General features: G+C 38.7%; 1 protein-coding gene and 1 pseudogene across 9 annotated transcripts in view; one reads left to right on the top strand and one right to left on the bottom strand.

Moving 5' to 3' along the window:
- The window catches only part of Ralyl (RALY RNA binding protein like), a 710,563-nt gene that overhangs the window by 73,346 nt on the left and 615,660 nt on the right, over positions 1 to 21,557 (bottom strand). For all 9 annotated transcript variants that reach the window (XM_045142517.1, XM_045142509.1, XM_045142511.1 and 6 more), the window contains one exon: positions 3,406 to 3,453. In XM_045142517.1, the coding sequence (XP_044998452.1) occupies positions 3,406 to 3,453 (48 nt within the window). The remainder of the gene's footprint in view (positions 1 to 3,405; positions 3,454 to 21,557) is intronic.
- Positions 5,167 to 5,813, top strand: LOC105943919 (annotated as a pseudogene).

Here is a 21,557-nt window from a genome sequence, read left to right as displayed (position 1 = left end):
ATACAAGCATATTGATCTACTGCACACTTGGAAGCTAAGCAGATTGTACAATACAAATAAATGACTTTGGAAATTGCTTGCTTGGAGTTTTTTTTTTTTTTTTTTTTTTTGCATAGTGGAGGGTCCTTGGAGAGCTTCAGGCACTGTAACACTTTGTTTAAGGCCCATGCATTTTTAGAATTAAGGTCTATTGTCTGTTTGTCTATCAAATGTCAAATCTATGTTTGGTTTCTCTTTCCAGATGAGAAAACCTGGTGAGCACAAAGTTTAAAGTCTTGTTATCCCAATTTGTGTTTCCTACATTCTACAGCAAAAATCCATTTAAGAAGAAATTCTATTGCTATGTAAATAATTCACAGGACAGAAAACAATTGTGGAAAGGTGCTAACACATTTTCATACTGACATAGTAGAAGACAGTATGTATTAATTGAAAACTTCATTCAGAGTAGTTAAGAAAATATCCTGCTAAGAAAATGCTTAAAAAAAAAAAAAAGAATAGGGTAGAAATTGTCTTTAAAATGATCAAAAACTTGAGGTTGGAGGAATTGCTTAGTAGTTAAGGTGTTTGCCTTTGAGGCCTAAGGACTCATGTTCAATTCCCCAGTACCCACATAAGCCAGACACACAAGATGGTACATGCGTCTGGAGTTTGCAGTGGCTAGAGGCCCTGTTGCACCCATTCTGTCTCTGTCCATCTGCCTCTTCCTCTCTGTCTCTCTAACAAATGAATAAGTAAAATATTTTAAAAATGATCAAAAACTAAGGTTTTCAAACAGTACATCTCTATGTTACTTTTTGTGTAGTCAATGGGATTATTAGCTACTAAACATTTAAATACAATCTTATATATTGTTAAAATTATAAAACTTGAAGAAAATCATTCCTTAGGGATTGCTTTGGTATATCAATATAACTAGTGAAATATAAACCCAACCATGTGTCCACATTGTGATGTTACATGGCTGGAGGCCTGTCTCCTGAAGAGCAATGGTGTCCCTTTATCTCAGATCCTGCCTGGGCCTTCTCCTCCTCTGGACTGCATGTTGACAAGGAGGGCTGTGAAAGCAGAATGAATGCTAAACGACCAGATTATGATTTTACCTTGTCTCTAATGAGCCGAGTGACCTAGCCATCATGGCTATGTTTTAAAAGAAATGCATTAACAACACAACCCAAGCATTCATTGTTAGTGAGGTTTACTAAAAGTCTCATGAAGATAAGCCAGAACAGGTATCATGAGGAAAGGGAGGTAGACAGGAATCAAGTCTGCACTACAGACCTGCAATTCAAATGAGAAGAGATGTGAAGGAAGTAGTGCCAGGTGGCTGTAATCTGGGAGTGCTGCTCCCTTGGAGATCTGAAGTATGAGGAAGTCAAGTTAATGAGGTAGTGGAGGGAGGTCTGAGGACCTGAAACAACATAGAAGAAGGACCAAGTGGTGTTCGTGGGCACGGGGAAGTGAATCAGTGAATTTTCAGCAGAGAAAAAAAACCGTTTCCAGGGCTCATATTTTTTCTGTCCTCTTTAAAAGGCTGATTGAAAACCTTTTCTTGAGGCTTCAGTTTTTATGCCTTGGAATCCTCTGTCATAATGGTATTTATAATTAAATGCTTAAGAAGTATGTGTTTTTTTTGTTTCTTTCTTTATTTATTCATTTACTTAGTCCACTTATCATCTACAGTGGGCCTTTGGTCTCTCTCTCTCTCTCTCTCTCTCTCTCTCTCTCTCTCTCTATATATATATATATATATATATATATATATATATATACCTATCTATATATGTATGTGTGTGTGTGTGTGTGTGTGTGTGTGTGTGTGTGTATATATATATATGTACATATATATATATATATACACATATATAGGCATGAATCTTTCATTTATCAATATTTAGTTACAGAAAATATTTTCCAACAACATACATAATATTTCTGATATCAAAATATATAACCTATGACAAATTTATAAAATATTAACTTTCCCATCTAGAAATTACTTTGTAAATAACAGATGTGTATCATGATCAGTGACTAGGTGCATCACTCATCAAAGCCTGTGACAGATCTGTCCATAGTTGCTGTTCATTCTCCCTCAGCTTGCACACAGACAGTGATGAGAAAGTTTGAATGCCTTCTCTGTCCCAGTGTGATAGACTCATCTGACATTTAGCAAAAAATGGATAATTGAAAGAGACAATTGATCACCAATGATGCAAGTGCGGCTAAGAAATCAAAAGTCATAATACTGGATACGAATGGATGAATCAGCAATAGTTGACCATCAGGTTGTTGACACTTCTCTTGAAAGTACCTAGACACGGAGCCAAAGGAAACTAACCAATGAAAACATTGCTATAGATAAGGAAGGCAGGTATGATATAATGAAAAGGATGAAGATATGGAAAGACAGTGAAGCTGGCAGAGAATTACACACTCCCTGAAGGACCCAGAGAGAGACAGTTCATGATTGAGGCTGATCCAGCCTTGGAAAAATGCAAGACAGTTCATGGGTGCAAAATAGATACATGCTCCAAATCTGAAGGTACTGGAGGATAGGAGCATATAACCTGTGAAATGCTTTTGATACATTTTATATAATGCATAAGATGAACTCTCAATGGTTTTTTTTTAAATTAAAGCATGACATATAATTTTCAGTTTTGCTGTATATTCCCAGGAATCTATAGAGAAGAGAGTAAAGAACTTTTAAACTCTAATAGAATTTTTAAAGATCTTGTGTAAGGCCCATTTTTCTTGCTCATTATTAATGACGTTTTATATGGTTTTGTCTTGCCTAGAGTCTGTTACAGTTCTATTCTACCATGTTGACCCATAATGATCAATGAAGTCTGTTGAATCTATTCAACATAGTATTTTCAGTGTGTTCTGGAGACAAATAGATGATTATAGCCTTTTTCTTTATTCAGAGTGAAGAAAATCAGTCTTTGGAATTCTAAGACAATGGAAAATAATTAAGTTCTTAAAGTCTTATGTAAATATTACAAACAAAATTTAGGCTTAAGGCAACTCTATTGTCTATAATATCTATCACTTGTCAATAAATGTAACAATAATGAGAGAATATTCATATGCTATAGCTTATTGAAAGTACAATATATATGTGCAATTTATTTGCTTTTGGGGGGACATAAAGGTGCACCAGACTCCTTCTGCTGTGAAACCTGTCTGGCTTCATGTGGGTGCTAGGGAATTAAACCCAGGCTGACAAGCTTTGCAAGTTAGCACCTTCAACTGCTGAGCCATGTCCCCAGCCACTGAAAGTTCATATTTTTGTATTTTAACAATAAAGTGTTTCTTAAATATTCCCATCAAGATTACCAGTGAATGAAATGTGCAACATAGTTGACATAGGGGGGAAAAAAGACAAAAAAATTCACCTACCGATTGTAGAAATCATCTCTGTAGTAATCATAGTCAAAGACATAACCACTGAGGAAGAAAATTAAAAAACTAGTTAGCATTTGTTTAAAATATATTACTTTTGGTGTTACAGCAAGCAATTCATGTTACTTCTAAACCATTTGTTTTCAATGTATTGTTGTGATGCATTTTAAAATACTTTATGTCCAGTTTGTTATAATGTGTTAAATTATGATTAAAAGTTGGCAGTGTAGTGATTGATAACTGGGTGGTTTGGAACAGAGGATGAGATGAGATAGCAAAGTAAACATTGCAGCTCTTCTAATTAAAATAAAGTCAGGTGTTTATTTTGCTTCTCAGGCAAGCTATAGCAGAGTTGTCTCTTCTAAGACAAGAAAGTTCTTTGTTTCTGCTAAAGCATGTCCCATGAGATTGAACACATTATCAGTAAAAGAAACTGGAAACGAATATATATGTGGTACTTTTGTAGCACAGGGAGTAGAGAGAGTGAGAGGGATGGAATAAAAGAGAGAGGACATATGTAAAAACTAAATTGCACATCTATACTTGTGTCTATGCAGTTAATATAAACCTTAATATGTTCTCTTTAACACCTCAGGAAAAATAAATTTTATATACTAAAGCATATGTTAGTATGCCAACTTAAGTGAACAAATCCACCAAGAACCCTCTGTGTCAACTGGGAATTTTACCCACTGTCGTGATTTCCACAAATAATTTATCATTTTCTATAGAGCTAAGATTGAAAGTTTCTTGGATTTTCCCTGTAACATCACATTTCTTGGTGGATTTGTTTCTTTTACTGATAATGTCTAGAATAAAAAAGCCTTAGTCATATAAATCAAAACAATATCAATATAATGATGCTGAGGACTTACTAATTCTGATAGATAAATTTGAGCACTTAATGGGTACCATACATTATTATAGAGATAGGAGATTCATTAAATAGCTTTTGAATCATGGGAAAATCTCTTTTCTATGATTAAAGTTCTGAATATGTTCCAATGTGCCTAGAGTTATCTCCAAATAAGTTCAGAGAAAGAATGTGTGGGCAAATTGTTTTTTATAATTTTTTCTCAGATTCTTTTTTTATATTATATCAGACAGAGATCTTAATTGCAAAAAACAACCAACTATGACACACTGGCCAATTAGTAAAAGATTTGTTAATGCAGATAACAATAATGATTCCACTCATGTACCTTATCCCTTCAAGAAATGCTTTATTAATTTACTGATTTTATAGAAAAGTTAGAGTGCACGAGCAGAAAGAATTAATTTTTATTTTCTCATTTTCTGTTTAAATTATCTTGTCCAACCTGCTTACTTTTGACTACAGAAGACATGCTTAGGAGAACCAGCTAAAGCAAAGTGTCCTGAATTGTGTGATCCCCACATCCTGAGCTCTATTTTACTTGTCAAAGTTAAAAAGGAAATGAAATGCACAAATGAAACTGCTATAATAACCAGGGTTGCTTTTGTCTCAATGGCTTTGCTTTTAGCAGAAATGCCAGGACGGTCTTTGGCTGAGGTCCTGACATAAGAGTCAAGTTGCATTTCCAAGAAAGTGAAAGATTTAAGGACCCAAAGGTCAACCCAGGGTAATTCTGATTCATTTCCATTAAACTTCACCCGTGTTCCGAATACCCTCCTTCTTTGTCTTTGTTGTTGTTTGGCTAGAGTCTATGTTTTTAAAGAAAATTCACTATTCATTGCGGCACTAACGGCCCTATGTAGGTTCCGGTTGGCTGCTGCGCCATGGCTGCGGTGGAGCTGGAACGTCCTGCCCTGGAGGCACCAGCGCCCTCTCGCCCGAGTACCCGGCACCCCGGGTCTTTTGGCCTTTCCCTGTTCTGGGCATCCCACCTGCCGGGACGCCGCCCCTTTACAAGGGAAAATCAACGCAGTCTCAAGGAAATGGAAGAAGTAGAAGAAAGTCCCGAACAGGCCGTCTGTAGCTGATGGAGGCAGGAAGACCTCGGAGACGCCCGCTGCAGAGGCATCTGCGCCCAGCGCGGAAGCCCAGGCGGAGCAGCTGGCCCGGGAGCTCACCTGGTGTGTGGAGCAGCTGGAGCTGGGCCTCAAGAGGCAGAAACCCGCCCCTAAGCCGAAAGAGCAGGCTACTGCTACTGGGGCAATCCGAATCCTGCGCAGTGAAAGAACCCCTTTGCCCGCGAAGAGACAGCTGATGCGCTCCATGTTTGGGGACTACAGGGCTCAGATGGAGGCCGAGTGGCAGGAAGTCCTTCGGGCTTTAAGGGCTGCTGCCCACTCAGCCCATGTACAGCCTGTTGGTGCGGCCACCAGAAAGAAGAGCCAGAAAGGTCTGCAGATGCCCTACAGCAGGAGGAACCAAGGCCACTCTGGACAAAACTAATGAAGAATTTAGATTCAATTTCTTTTAATCTCTCCCCACGTTCTGGAATACTTTTCTCCCCCAGGATGATGTGAGGATTTGTCTTGAATGCAAGGCTTCTCCGGGAATTCTCTTCAGCAGAAGTGGGGTTAGTTTATCCCTAACTGGTCTGTGGACCTGGAGCTGGTGGGCAGGCGTGAAAGTGACAGATGAGCACAAGACCTCATGTGTCGGTTGTGTTTTATAACATATGAATTGGTCCTGTCAGAAGAGAGAGGCATTCTGAAAATTTACTGATAAGCTTAAGAAAATGTTCACTGGATTGTAGAAAGAATATTATACTCAGCCTCAAGGATTTGGATAGCTTTTGGTAAAAAATGATTTGTGGGAAACCTATGCGGTTATACCTGGGCTCATTTCTGAAAGAATATCCTGGCCAGTGGTTCAATGCTTCATGGGTTACATCACCCTAATAAGTGTGTTTTTGAAAAGTAAAGTGGATAATGAGTACCACTATGTTGTGTGGGAGAGATGGCTCAGCAGTTTAAGGCGCTTGCTTACAGCTGGCCCAGGTTCAATTACCCAGCATCCACATAATGCTGATGAGCGTTCATTTGCAGCAGAAAGAGACTCCCCCCACCCTCTCTCTCTCTCTCTCTCTCTCTCTCTCTCTCTCTCTCTCTCACACACACACACACGCAAACAAAAATAAACAATTAAAACCTTTTTTCCTTTCAAAAAAAAAGGAATGTGTTAAAGGAAGTAAAATGAGGCTGGGCACTGCTTGGCCCAGCTCTCAAAGCAGTATTTGGCCTTTGTCCATGTTGCCTTCATTTCTGAGTAGATACCATCCTCGTGAAGCCAGGGTGGCTTCTACCAAGCAAGGCTCTGTTTGTAAAAGCCAAAGACCTTGTAACGATCCTAGCCAGCGGTTGGTAAATGTTGGGATCTTTCCTAGACCCTCAGTTCCATTGAATCAAGATTTTCAGGTGACGTAATGGTAGAGGTTAGGAGCAAAGTAATCTTCCAATAATCAGACACAGGCCCAAAGGAACATAGATGTCACGCCTGGAGTGATAAGAGAATTTCAGTCTGATTCTAGATGGCAATAGAGAGGCTTGTGGTTCTTCCTCAACTTTTCCCAGGCTTGCCTCTGTTTCCGGCTGGTGTTTCCTCAGTTTGAACTCTCCTCCCCGGCCCACCAACCAATCAGGGTCCTTCACATACATTTGAACCTGAATGAGATTCATTCTGTGTATTCTCCCTCACAGGACAGGACCTCTCACGGCTGGCCTGGGGAGTCTCTAGATTTGGATGTTGTCCTGCTTTCTACTCCTAGTGTATTCCCTCACCCACATACTAGTGTACAAAGACAAGCTTGGCAAACATGAGGTCAAATTTGCGATTCAGGCAAGACCAAGCCTTAGCAATAGCTGGTTTAGCTTAGCAAACAGAGCACAGAATGCTGGAGAAATATTTGTCCATTTTCAATATTTAAAAGAATGTTTTAAACAAGACTTGAGTTTACAAACTGCAAAGGTGCAAGTAAGCAGGAAACATTAAATCCCCAAATCCCTTTGTCTAGCCCTGTTGACAGCTTGCCTACTTGATCAAGCGCTGGTATCCGTAATCATTAAGCTAGGAAATAGAGATTCAACCCCATATTCTTTTGGTTTGTTGTTGTTGTTGTTGTTTTGGTTTTTCAAAGGTAGGGTCTGGCTCTGGCTCAGGCTCAGGCCGACCTGGAATTAACTATGTAGTCTCAGGGTGGCCTCAAGCTCAAGGGGATCCTCCTACCTCTGCCTCCTGAGTGCTGGGATTAAAGGTGTGTGCCACCACACCTGGCTAAACCCTGTATTCTTAAAATGTGAAAGCAAAGCAAGGTCAAAATAAAGAAGCTGAAGACACTGTTGGTGGAGGGTGAAGGAGTTAACAAATCTCTATTGAGGCTCTCAGAAATTCAACATATTACTACTGGATGCCAAGGAAAGTAGACTTATGACCTTAGGAAGCTGGATACCTGGTAAGCTATCAGAAGAAAGTTTGCTTCCACCACTCCATCCTCACTGCTCCCTGTATACACCTTCCAGCAGTGTCGGGATAAATGTGAAATGAACGCACAGTGGGCAAAATATGAGTTTGGGGGGGGCAGAGAGATGTGTTTGAGCGCTACCCCCACTGACTACACTCACAGGTTTTAGTTAGATTAAGACAAAGCAATGGGGATTCAGAACATAAAACAAATCACAAATTTGCATCAGATCAGACCATAAAGGTTTGTTTTTAATAGTTTATTTATTTATTTAGCTATTTGAGAGAGACAGAGAGAGAAAGAGGCAGATACAGAGAAAGAGAGAGAATAGGCACATCAGGGCCTCTAGCTACTATAAACGAACTCCAGATGTATGCACCACCTTGTACATCTGGCTTACGTGGGTCCGGGAGAATCAAGCCTCGAACTGAGGTCCTTAGGCTTCACAGGCACGCACTTAACCACTAAGCCATCTTTCTAGCCCCCCCCCCCTTTTTTTTTTTTTTTTAATCTTTGGAGAAACAGTTTCCTATCTTCAAGAAGCTCCACCCAGGACTCATAGTTTCCCTGTACCCAGGCTTAGCCTCAGCAAAGATTACCCTTTTTCCAGTTTGCTTGATCTCCACACCTCCCTCTACCTTCTCAGCAAGATAAAAGTCCCCTGCAAAAAGATACCCGCACACATGACATTTCCAGTCCTAAGAGTGCTGAAATGTGTCCCTCTGCAACCTCCAAATAAAAGCCTACTCCCTGCCAGAGGGGGGGGAAAAAAAAAAAAGGAAAAGACAAGAAAATTCATGCTTTTCTTTTTCCATGTGAACCACTATTTGAAATCTGTCAAAGGATGGCATTGCTAGGAATGACATTTAAATCTGTTTGTTTTTGTTTTTCAAAATAGGGTCTTGCTCTAGACCAGGATGACCTGGAATTCACTATGTAGTCTCAGGTTGGCCTTGAACTCACAATACTCCTACTTCTACCTCCCAAATGCTGGGATTAAAGGTGTGCATCACCACACCTGGTTCACATTTGAATTTATAAGGTGTTTTATGTGTCACAGAACTGCATTTCTAGGGAAAATGTGTTTTTCAATTAAAACCCATGTCAACCTGCATCTTTTTTTTTTTTTTTAAATAGAGTGAGATACTGACATGCTTATGAGGAAATCTATGTTGGATTTGAGACAAGAATCTTTTCAATTTTCTTCTCAATAGTATTGTACAATAATTCAATCTTATTGACTACTGAAAATAAGATAATAATGTATTAGATGTTTAGAGTACTGTCCAGGAGGAAATCAAAACCAGAAAATTATAATACTAAGATCTTTATAGTTTTGATGGCTAGTTCACTGTGGCCAGGAGCAGATAACTGGTTTTCTAGAAAAGTACGCAGATGGTTTACAATATTTAGCACAGGGTTTGGGGGTGTAGTTAAGCTAGTAAAGTGCTTGCCAAGCATGCAAGAAGCTCTGGGTTCCATCTCCAGCAGTAGTGACATATGCTTGTTACCCCAGAACTTGGGAAGCAGAAACAGAAGGGTCATAAACTCATATAGCAAAATCAAGGCAGCCTGAGCGACATGGTAGTGTTTCAGAACAAAGTTAAATGCTTAACACAAAGAATAACTATTTAATATTACTTATTTAATATATGGTCTTCTTTTATAACTTTTATTCTGCTCATCAATGTACCTTTATTCTAATTACTCAGATTTCCTCAAAATGTAATAGGAAATAGAAATTAGAGATGTAATTGTTCAACCACATAGTCACAGTATTTCTTTTATTACTGAAGATTAAATGAGAACCAAATAACTTTCTTGGAATTTCATTTAAAGTTTTTCATTTAAAAAGAAGAAATCACAACTCATTGGGTTTTATAACATATGCAATTGATTTTTATATAATCCCTTTGAATTCATAAAGCCAGTTTCATATGAAAAGACTCATAATACATAAAGTAATTCTTTTTATTTTCTCCCACAGAACTTTATAAAAATATAATATAAAAACTATTAATAAATGCCATAACTCAAGCAGAGAGCCTTTTACTGGTTTCTTAGCAGCCATCCTGCCAACACTAAGTACTACAAGAGCCTTCTTAATTACTATCTCATGCTTCCCAAATTAAATTGAATAGTCAGTTATTGAGTTCTTACTTTAAGGGAGGTACACTAATGGGAGTTGTGCATAGTAAAATCTAGAGAAGCTTAAGGAATTCCATGCTAAGTAGAAGGAATTAGACAAACACACAAATGAATATAGCTTGAAACACAATTTAGTACATGACCAGTAGAAGAAAAATCTGCCATGGGAGCTCATGATGAAAGGACTAGGAAGTGACAGGTGAGACACAGAGATTAAACAAGGCTTTATGGAAGACAGGGCATTCTTTACTCGAGCTTGTATAAGGTGGAAAATGTTGAAAAATCTTCAAAACTTTTATGGTTATTTTACTCAAAGGACCTTTGGAATAGAGGAGATGATGAGTGAGAACCCAAAGGATTATGACACTTCATAGAATGTAATGTTGAATGATACAGTCATGTAGTGTCACAAGTACTATAGTAGCTAGTTGTAGACCAGGGTCTGTCACGCTACAAAGAGAAAGTGGCTAAGTACTTCAAGTAGTTGAAATAAACCTCCTTAGCAAGCCCTGATGACTCACACTTGTGATATGGTGGCAGGAGAATTAGAAGTTCAAGGTTACTCTTAGCAATTAAGCAAGTGAGGGCCAGTCAGAGCTATGTGAAACCCAGTCTCCTCAAACAACCAACCAGAAATCAAACAACAACAAAAACCTCACATACAGACAGTGCATTTAATAGTTCTCATTTTTCCATTTGCTGGGTGTTAACTTCACTGTCTGACACATTGAAAAAAATGATGACTTTAATTACAAGATCGGTGATGTTCTCTATCAAGAGTGGATTTGGACTGTGTTAGCACGGATTTGAGTTTGAAAGGGCTACCTTGAATAGGTTACGCTGATCTCCTCCCCTGTGTCATTTTCTGTGAGGAATGACACTTAAAACATGCTTTCCCAAAACTGAGTTTATCTTTCTTTTCTCTTCCATCTGTGGTCTACAGTGAATGAGAAAGAGTATATATGTCCTCAACTCATGATTTTATGCACTCATGTTTCTTTTTCTCTTTAATTCATGGTAACTTTCCATAGCTGCAATGAGAATGAAGTTTTCATTTCCACAAACAATGTGGCATATATCTAGTCAGAGAACTATAAATGTGAAGCAGGAGAAACAAATCACCTGGTATCTTCCAGACCTCATCTTCAAGCACACAAACTCTACTGGTCCAGTGCATCTTGTTCTGCAAGACTTCTATGTCCTCTAACCATTATGCTGGCTGCTAACATCGACCCCAATGACAAAAGCCTTTCAGTTACAACCCCAAGTTTCATAAGATAAGGTGCATATTCTTTAGCATTAAGCAGTTCTCCTCTTCCAGTTGACCTTGCCCATCATTTGATAGCTCAGTCCATCAGCAGTTCTCAGCAACTGCTCTTGGCCTGGCCCTACACTGGGAGAGAAAAACTCCTGCTCTCTGACAGAGACATGCTCATAGCACTCATAATCACAATTGTTAGCTGGTTGAGTTGATTTCTCAGCAGCAAGTTTCCTGCTATGCCTTCCATCTGTCAGTATATGTTGTGTCTTCTTCCACTTGGAAATGTATACATTCTTCAGGATATCGCTCAAGCTTCACATTTTTCTCAGTTACAAAATTTATTAAGTTAGACTAAGTCTCAAACACTGTGCTATTCTTTTATGAGAGACTTTCTGTTTTTATGTCAGACTAACTCTTGTCAGCAATCCAGTTTTCTTATCCCTTAGTTAATCTTTATAGACTTTTTTTTTCCCTGCCAGCCTTTCTCTGTTACAAGCCAATACTTCCATTCCAGTAATCATCGTTGGCTTTCTTCTTTGGACTTAATTTAGTTGAATTTATAACATTGAAGTTTTCAGTTAAGTATTTTAGAAGGACTCTTGCAAAGATGTGGTTAATTATTATCATCCATCTCTTTGTTTCAATAAATTTCACAATTAATGAGCAGGTCTCATTCCTAGAGCTTCTGCAGTATTCTATTTAAGCAGGGATAGTAGCTGACCACTCACTCATGCAGCTGTCTCCCTACATGATGAGCTCAGACAAGGCAGAGTATGTTCAGCTATCCAAAATATATTTTGTGAATTCAGTGTTTAATTTCTATGAAAATTTTCTGCATGTAGAATTCAATTTTTGTAATACAACAAAATATCCATATTGGAATTTTCAAATATACATTGAGAAGATGTTTGCCATTATAATTGCCAGTTTGACTCATAATACTTCAATTTATCAATGTATTGTGATGAAAGAGTAAGAATTCTTAAACATTTTTCTTCATGGGCACAATGTTGTGTTTTATATTGGAGGAAAGCCTCAAATTACAGAAGTGGCAGGGTCATCTATTCTCTCTTCTTACTACTTGCAGGTGCCAGACACTCTTGACAATCATTGCCATCTTTGCATGGGCTTTCTATTATGTCCAGGCCACCAAAGTACCAACCAACTTTTTTGCCATTCTGCAGTCATGCCCTCTCCATGGAAACTGAACCTCAGGCTCAAGGGTCTCTAACTTGTTCCTTTTGTTCTCTACTGCAGTAGTCTTTTTCAGTCGTTTACATTTTTAAGGAGCCTATTTTACTAGTTTATAATTCTTCATATTATATATTTTGCTGTTATAATTATTTCCATTAATAAATTCTAACTGATAAACCCACTTTGGACATTTCTGTATTGTATACATTTGAAATGTCCTCTTGTAACATGCAATTAAAAGGACTATGCTGTCTGTTTATATAAAAAAGTTGTTTCATAGTTCATCTTTTTGGTGTTTTTTATTATAACAGCTTAACTTCCTAGATTACAACACAGGATATGTGCTATTAAATAAATCCTTTTCAATGCTTGATGCCATTATAATTTAATTTTACTGGATTATTTTTTTCTAAAGTTTTCTTTCAAGAGTGAAAATATTACCTGCATAATTCAACATGATAAATCTGGCTTGTAAAAATGTTTGGGTGATGATGTCAAAAGGATACTAATGATATAATTAATGGTGCCACTTGACTTTTAACAAATGCTTCCCATTTATCTGCTATATTCTAGTGCTTACATATATCAAATCATTTACTTGTTTTGAAAATCCCATGATCTAGATTACTATTATTATAGTTTTATAAATGTCAAAACAAGCAGCATTGTTACCAATTAAAGTCCATAGGATAACCTATATTATCTATAGTTTACTAGATATTTGTGTGAGAAATATTTAGGTCTTTTAATTTTAATCTTATCATAACTCACAACTATGGTGCAAAACTTCGCAGCAAATAACTTAGTTGGCATTAAATGTAGTCCTTTTGTGAGTAACATTTCTACTGTACTTTCATATTTCAGACGTCACTGGGAATATTGAGTTTAAAATGTATTGGGACAGTTGTAGAAGAACTTGGACATCTAGAATGCATGAAGATAGAAGCAATTAGGACAGCAAGATATCTCAAAACACTGACCCTACATGAAAGTGGTCATAATACAAGGGTGGCCTGTCTAGAGAACAGTCTGCAAAGAGGAAGGAGGCTATTTAAATATTTCAAAGGCTGTCAGGTAGAAAAAGAATGATTTTACATATGGCTCCAGAAAGCAGAAATATTGAAAGTTAGAAATTATAAGCAGCAATGTTACTCCTGAATATAAGAAATGAATAGAATAATGTATTTGATATACACCTTGAGTTCCCAGTAGTCTCAGAAACAGAGGAAGCACAAGGAAGAAAATACCCCCCCCCCCCCCCCCCCCCGCAAAGTCCTGTGTAGTGTAATTTATCACACAAACACAATATGCCCAAGATGAGCCTGGAACACATTTGTTAAGGATTTTTTAAGATAAGAGATTTAATGAATTACATAATTTTGGGATACTACATGAGTTAAAATTTCATAACTTTTGAAATAAAATTGCTGAAATACAACCTGCAGGAATTCACGTAAAGGATTTAAGAAGTGGACAGTGAGGATCTGGCTTCTTTACCTTTCATACCAGTTCCACTCTGATTCTCCTCAAATTGAAGTACAACAACACAATGAGTTAAAAATGCTTTCACATTGTCTGTAAAGAAAAATAAAAAAATACATCTTCTAAAACTTATGGGATAAAATCTTGATGTGGAAAAAAATTGTAGTTTTAGATGCCATCATTCTCTCTCTCTCTCTCTCTCTTTTTTTTTTTTTTTGTTGTTTTCTAAGGTAGGGTCTCACTCTAGCTCAGGCTGACCTGGAATTCACTATGTATTCTCAGGGTGGCCTCGAACTCTCAGCGATCCTCCTACCTCTGCCTCCCAGGTGCTGGGATCAATGGCGTGCGCCACCACGCCCGGCTAAATGCCACCATTCTTAAACAAAGAAAACAAAAAGATCTCAGTTGTAATTTCCTTTAGGAGAAAAGGAACCTAATAAAAGAAAGTCAGCCAGGAAATTAATGTCAGGTTCAAGTCTGGAAATGTATCACCACAACGTAATATAGACACAAGTAAAAAGAGAAGCATAGGATTTTTTTTTTTTCAGTCAATGTTAAGGGCATTTGATAAAATTTACTAAGAAAACCACTGAAAATAGCATCCTATGTGCCCCAAACACATGTAACATGTTCACACTGTTGTACCTTAAAATAGTAAAAGTGTTTAAAATAAGGGGTGTAGCTTTTATTGCTATTATTAATAAAAATCTGTTGAGGGTTTTGAGCTAATCTTTATAAGGTAAACTTCACCATTCTCCAGTACTGTATATGCACTTGGCTGGTTGAGTTTTCCACTCAGAATTCCTACCTACTCATGAATGTTCTCTGTTCCTCTGTGTCCTTTTACTAAAAAATATTGTAAAGAACACATATTAGTGTATCTCCTTTAACACGTTAGGCATGTTGAGTATGCACTATCTGGCTTTCCCTCTGTCAGTTATGACCTTCTGGCATAAATGAAGCTTAATTTTTAGTTTTTATTTCACCCAATGTTTAATACTTGCAATTCTTATCTCCAAATCATGCACTTATAGGAGAGATCTGGAAAAGGTTATACTAAGTGAGGTAACCCAGGCCCAGAAAGCTAAATATTGCATATTCTCTCTCATACGTGGATCCTAGCTACAAACGACTGGACTTCTATGTGAGTAGGAAGAAAACTCAGTAGCAGAGGCCAGTAAGCTATAAAAGAGATATAAAGGTAATAGAAAGTAAGGGAGGGGGGACTTAATAGGATGGTATTGTATATATGTATGTAAAATTTATAAGTAGAAGAACAGATTAGTGGGAGTGAAAAGGCCTAAGTGAGGTCAGTTGAAGAGATTGAGTAAAGGAAAGGTGGAGGGAGGGCTAATCAAAATCTAAGAGGATATAAATAAATCATATGGAAACCTACTTTTTTGGACAATGGAACACTCAGGAGCCGTAAGTTGTGACTAGAAAATTTTCAGAGCCCAGGATGGAATGCCTCCCAGTGAGTTGTTCGCCAGGGCAGTCCCTGATGCCCCCCAAACATTACAGGCCATTGCTGAGGCCCTTGGTTTCCCACCAGGAGTAGGTGGTAAGACACTACTGCTGAAAACTCCATATACTTGGGCTGCAAGGTCACTGAAAAATACTGCTGGAACTGAGCTGAAACCCCCTCCATGTAGGTTAGCTGATAAAAAGCTGGAAAAAGCCATGCTGCATGCAGTTCAATGGGAGAGAGAGAGAAATCACCAGTGAAGATACTCAACAGTGCACACTGCAAGCCTTATATTTGGCCAACCAGGCCAAATGAGCCAACGGGTGCAATAGTGGCACATCTGTTATGGGCAGGAACCAACTACCGTCTAATTTGCCTGCCTGGAGGCCTACTCCATGGGAGGGAATATATCCCTGATACTGAAAACTTAAAACAGGAGTAGTCATGAGCCCCTAGGCGTGTAATGTCTTCTGCTCCCTGGCTAAATGTATATTGTATGCTCATTAAACTGCCCAGTAAGAACTTCTCTTAATGTTCACACCCATATATTAATGCTACTGTTATCTTTGGTTAGTGACCGTTCTCTTTTCAGATGGCAGTGACCTTGCGATGACTCAGAAGGCATCATGATGCTGAGAAGAAGTGACAGAGGAGTGCTGAGAACTGTAATACCTCTATCACACCTTCCAAGGCTCAGGGTCCATTACGGAAGATGTGGCAGAAAAAATTTAAGAGCCAAAGGAAGGGTAGGACATTTTACAGTGTGCTCCTCCAGACACAAAATGGCATGGATATCCATGACCTTACAGTGCCTGACACTACCTACACAAGACCATCATAGTTGGAGGAAAAGAGGATGACATCAAAATAAAAGACTGGCCGGATGTGGTGACATACACCTTTAATAACAGCCCCTGGGAGGCTGAGGTAGGAGGATTACCGTGAGTTTGAGGTCATCCTGAGATTACATAGTGAATTCCAGGTCCGTTTGGGCTAGAGTATGACCAAACCTCACAAAAAAAAGGAGAAAGAAAGAGAGAGAGACTAAGAGGGGGAGGGGATATGATGGAGAGTGGAATACATGGCTGGAAGCTGGAAGAGAGTCAGTCCCCAGACAGTCAGCGTATTTAGTGCCAGAAGGTGTTATATGGGTGACTGGGGGAAAATGACCAATATCTGTCCAAGCAACTCATGGTCTGATTCTCAAGAGTCCTGTTTCCCTTTGTAACATCCTGAACCTGGCCTTCACTGTCTATGTTTTTCTTGCTGATCTGGCCTTCCAAACTCCCACAAAACAGACTCATTAAACTCTGATTTCAGTACTTTTCTCGACCAAAGTTCCAAACCCTTCTACAATAATAATCAAAGCACCATGTTGTCTGATTTATGAAAGCAACAATCCCCCTCCTGACCCCAGTTGTCTATATTAGTTGTCACAATTCCATGACCATATACTCAACAGAAGCAACTTAGGGGAGGAAGGGTTTATTCCAGCTTGCAGTTTGGGATGCTATAGTCCATTATGGTTCAAAAGGCTTGGTGGCAGATGGCCAGCTAGTCACATTACATTCATCGTCAAGGAGCTGAGAAAGAATAGAAAAAAGGAATGAGCTGTAAAAGCTCAGGCACCCTCACTCCCCATGACTTACTTCCTTCAGTGAGGGTCTGCCTCCTAAAAGTTCCACAACCTTTCCAAATAGCACTGGCCATCTGAGGACCCAGTTCAGATATATGAGCCAGTGAAAAATGTTTCTCATTAAACCTACAACATAGAGGTTTTTTTAAAGACCATTCGCTTCCTGAGAGGGAGCAAGTTAGGTAAGTATTACATACATAGTTAGAAAAAGGCTCAAAAGAGAAATCTTAAATTGATTTCCGTTTCTTGCCTGTAACCAAGTGTCTGATTTATGTCACACAGCCCCTCTGTCTGCTCCAGCAGGACTAGACTTCAACCTGTGTACGTTTCACTCAACCAGGTCTTTCTGTCAAGATGCACCCCACCCAGGGGTGAGTGGACCCTTTCTCTGAGCACAGGCCAACTGGCTTTCCTTCCTCTTCCAGAGCCCTGATTCCAAACAGCTTACCTGGGGGCTCATGGAGGGAGAATCCCGCTTCTGCCTCTGGCTGTTCTCATCGCCAAGCTTGGGTCCCTGTGCCAGTAAGACTATGTCCTTCCCACTTTGGTGACCTGGCTGCCAGAGTAGGATGGGATATTTTTCTGTTACCATTTCTATAGCATGTTAATTTCTTTGAAAGCACAGGCCCTTTTAGCAAAATCTCTTTTCACATTTTTGTATCCAGGGCCCATGTTTGTTCTCCCACATGGGCATTTGGACCACATGAATGTATCCATTCTCCTTTCCTTGGTTTGTGAACTCTGCTCTCCCTGGACCATGGAGGTATATCCACCTTCCCTTCCTTGGTTCTCGAACCCTTTCACTCCTTCATATTCCTGCAATTTCTGAATAAAATGCAATGGTTTACAAAACATTCTCAGTCTGAATCTCAGGTTTTGGGGTTTAAGGACTTTTTCTGAACCCTCAAAAGCTGTTATATTCTTATAAGCTTCTATTGCTTATAAAAATTTTTCATTTGCATGTGTGTGAGAACACACACACACACACACACACACACACACACATATCAGGGTTTCTTGCAAACACAATCACAAGCATCAGAAACATACGACACTTAGTGCATTTGTCTTGTTGTGGGAATTGAACCTGGACTGCCAGCCTTTGGAAGCAAGTGCCTTTAACCATTTAGCAATCTCCCTAGCCCCAAGCTATTGTTTCCTAAAGGTACTTTATTTTGAATATTATTGAGTTAAAGAAACAGACTATTGTGTAATATTATTCATTGACTAAAATCAAATTTAATTCAGAAGATTGAATTTTCATAGAGAATATTGCTGTGTTTACTTGTGCTGAAGATTTTTTTCATGTCTTTCATGACATTTTTAAGTTGTTAATTACTTTTCTGTTTCAGTTAAGTCAACAAATTAGAGCTTACATTGTTATGACTATGTAAATATTTGCAACTGGGCATTACTTAAATTTCTTTATGTACAGTTTGTTGCTTACTTGACACTGCAATTTGCCTCTTGTTTCCATTCTTAAGGGAATGCTCCATTCATTGTCCTGCTGTGACCAGCCAGTGGCCTTTGTGTCTGCTACAAAGTTACCATCCTGGAGTTTCCTACTTGAAGGCTTGCTTTTCTTTTGTGTTAGATGTTTCCATCTCATTTTTGATTTGTTCATTCAAGATTTTCACATGTAAGCTTCTATGGATTACTTAGAAAAGGTTTAGGAGTCATTCACTTTTTTGGGTATAGAGTAAATTCTTACTATACTTGGATTCCATCTATATTATGATTTTTACTACTTGTGTATTCCATATTTGCTAATTTGCAGAATTACTTTTAACCCCTAAATTAATACTGGCAGAGATCTCTCAATAATCACATACACATTTGAAATCATCCCAAAGACTTTTAGTCACCTGATGCACATGTTTCCCACCATGGTTTTACAGATGACACTTTGCTACCTTGTTTTAACTCATGCTGTACACTGGTATCCCTTTGTGAACTATATTTTTAAATTTGTTTATTTGTAATGAGAGAGAGAGAGCGAGAGCGAGCGAGCGCGCATGCATGCGAGAGAGAGAGAGAAAGAAAGAGAGAGAGAGAGAGAAAGAATGGGCACACAAACTCTAGATGCATGTGCTACATTGTGCACCTGGCTTTATGTGGGCACTAGGGAATCAAACCTGGACCAGATACCATTAGTATTTATAGGCAATCACCTTAACCACTAAGCAATATCTCAAGTTCCTTTTGGGGGCTATGTAATGCCATGTTGTGTTTTGCTTTTAAATTTTTTAATCTTTGTGTGTGTGTGACAGTAATTTTGCTGTTTTAAATGGCCCCAAGCCTGGTGCAGAAGTGTGGGCTAGTATTCCCAAGTGAAAAGACGTAGTGAGATACCTTATGAAGGAAAGTCTTGTTTCATGTCAGCCATGGCTTCAGTGCCCATTAGTCAACAATACATATTAAGTAACATATGATTGAAGAGAAAAGCACCGAAGCAAGATTATCTATTGACAACATAGCAAAAATATTGTGACCAGAGTCTTACAGAATCCTAATCCTATATTTCCCCTAGGAGCACTGGCTCAGTGTTTGCTAATGCAGAGTTTGTCATGACTTTTGCAATGTACCCAGAAAAAATAATGCATTCTTTTTCTGTTTTCATGACTGGATAGATTATGTGTCTGATTTTGTTGACAGTTTGAGCCTTCACACTAGGTATGGTTTTGCCTCAGAATTTTGAAGACATTTTTCTATTTTGTACAAGTTGCTAATATTGTGTAATTTTGATGTCATTCTGTTTGCAAGTCTTTGTTAGGTCGTCTTTGTTTTTCTACACAAGTAGAAGTATTTGAGAAGAGCAGAAATGCTCACCTTTCAGTTGTAGAACTTTTGTGGTACTGAATTTTTGGTATCTTGCTCACTATTTTCTCTTTGGTAAAGAACTATTAGGAAGATACCTGAACTCCTAAGAGAAATTTTTACAGTTTTAAAATCTCCACCATCTTATGTCTCTTTATCTTTCATTTTGGAGTTATCCTATGCCGGGCTCCTCCCCAGTGGGTAGGTAGTGCTGAGGAGGGACCAGGTCGCCTGGTTCCTCCCAAGGGGTCGAGGAGAAATGGGGAGCATCGGATGACTCAGAATCTCTCCTAGTCACTGGAGGAAAACCACACTGAGTTGGGAGTCTTGTGGAAGCAGGAACTCACAGGAACTCTCTTTATTGTTACAAGCAGTTGCCTATATAATGCTGGGGACAAAGACAGGGATTCTAGGATGGGGAGAAAGGTAAGGGCCAATAGTAAACTATGACTATTGAAATGATAATTCCAACTTCTGCATGGAAGTAGCAGGCAAGAAGCCATTAGGCATCTTGCTAAATCCTAGCTGGCCAGAGACAGGTTGCCAAACTTTAGCTAGGCTCAGGAAGTTCCACTAGACCTCATGCCTAGGCCTCTCAAGGCCCAACAATCCTAGCTTTTCTGTAGGTTTTTACATGGTGGCAAAGTTTTGCACTAATTGGGAAATAGGAGGGTAGGTTGGTATGCTAGGAATTAAATTAACTTCTGGCAACTCCAAATATTCAAATATTTTCATCTTCCTTCTAATGGAGAGAGTGATTACAATGTAAAGGGAACTCCTTGTTGAAGTTAACATAAAGGAAAATGAAGGGGCTGAAGTTATGGCTCAGTAGGTAAAAACATTTGCTGCATAAGTCATAGCTGCTGAGTTCTGATCCTCAGAACCCACATATACCCAAAGGCAATAGCAACTATTTGTATTGCCAAAACATCTATGGCAAGATGAGAGGTGGAAACAGGAAAATCTCTGGAATATTTTATTCCAGCTAGCTATATTACAGTAGCAGCAAACAGGAGACGCTGGCTCAAACAAGGTGGAATTTGAGGGGAAACTTCTAAAGTTATCCTTTGATTTCCACATATGCACTCTAGCCCATGCCGACTGGCACTCACCAATGAGCACACACAAATACACATATACATTATACATATATGCAAAAATGTACATAGATTTTTTTAAGAAAAAAGAAAAACAGTGAAGTAGAATCAAAGAGTATTATGTCAATGGAGGAAAGAACAGGGGAAGTAAACAAAGAGTAACAAAATGCAAAAAGAGGAGGAGAGATAATAGAGAAGAGAGGGTTGGGTAAGAAAGGGTCGGTGATCTGGAAGAAAGCAAGAGATGGTGGAAGAAGGCTGAAGAACAGGAAAGTTGAAGATGTTCTTGAATAGAGTGAATGTAACATGGATTAGGAGCACGGTAGCCTTTTCTATGGTAGGTAGTTAGCTGGGTCCACAAAAAACATGGATTGCATCTTGTCTGCTCTGGCAGGACTGGACCTGACATCAGACCTAGTCTCATCCAATAGCTGCAAGTAACAACATTTCTACCCATCTCTCAGCAATAATAGTTTCCTGTTTCTTCCTCAGTTTTATGGGTTTAGTGTGGTGGTGGACCATTCTTGAGTCCGTGTTCATTTTGTTTCCAGTAACCACTCAGGTCTGCCCCTTTGCACATCTAAATCTGATGATGAGTCTCATCCTATTTGGATATTTGACTCAGATAAACAAGCCTAAAACATGTGGATGAGCAGTGGAC

The sequence above is a fragment of the Jaculus jaculus genome, chromosome 2 (genome assembly GCF_020740685.1).
Source record: "Jaculus jaculus isolate mJacJac1 chromosome 2, mJacJac1.mat.Y.cur, whole genome shotgun sequence".
Lineage (NCBI taxonomy): Eukaryota > Metazoa > Chordata > Mammalia > Rodentia > Dipodidae > Jaculus > Jaculus jaculus.
This window is presented reverse-complemented; position numbering and strand designations above follow the sequence as displayed.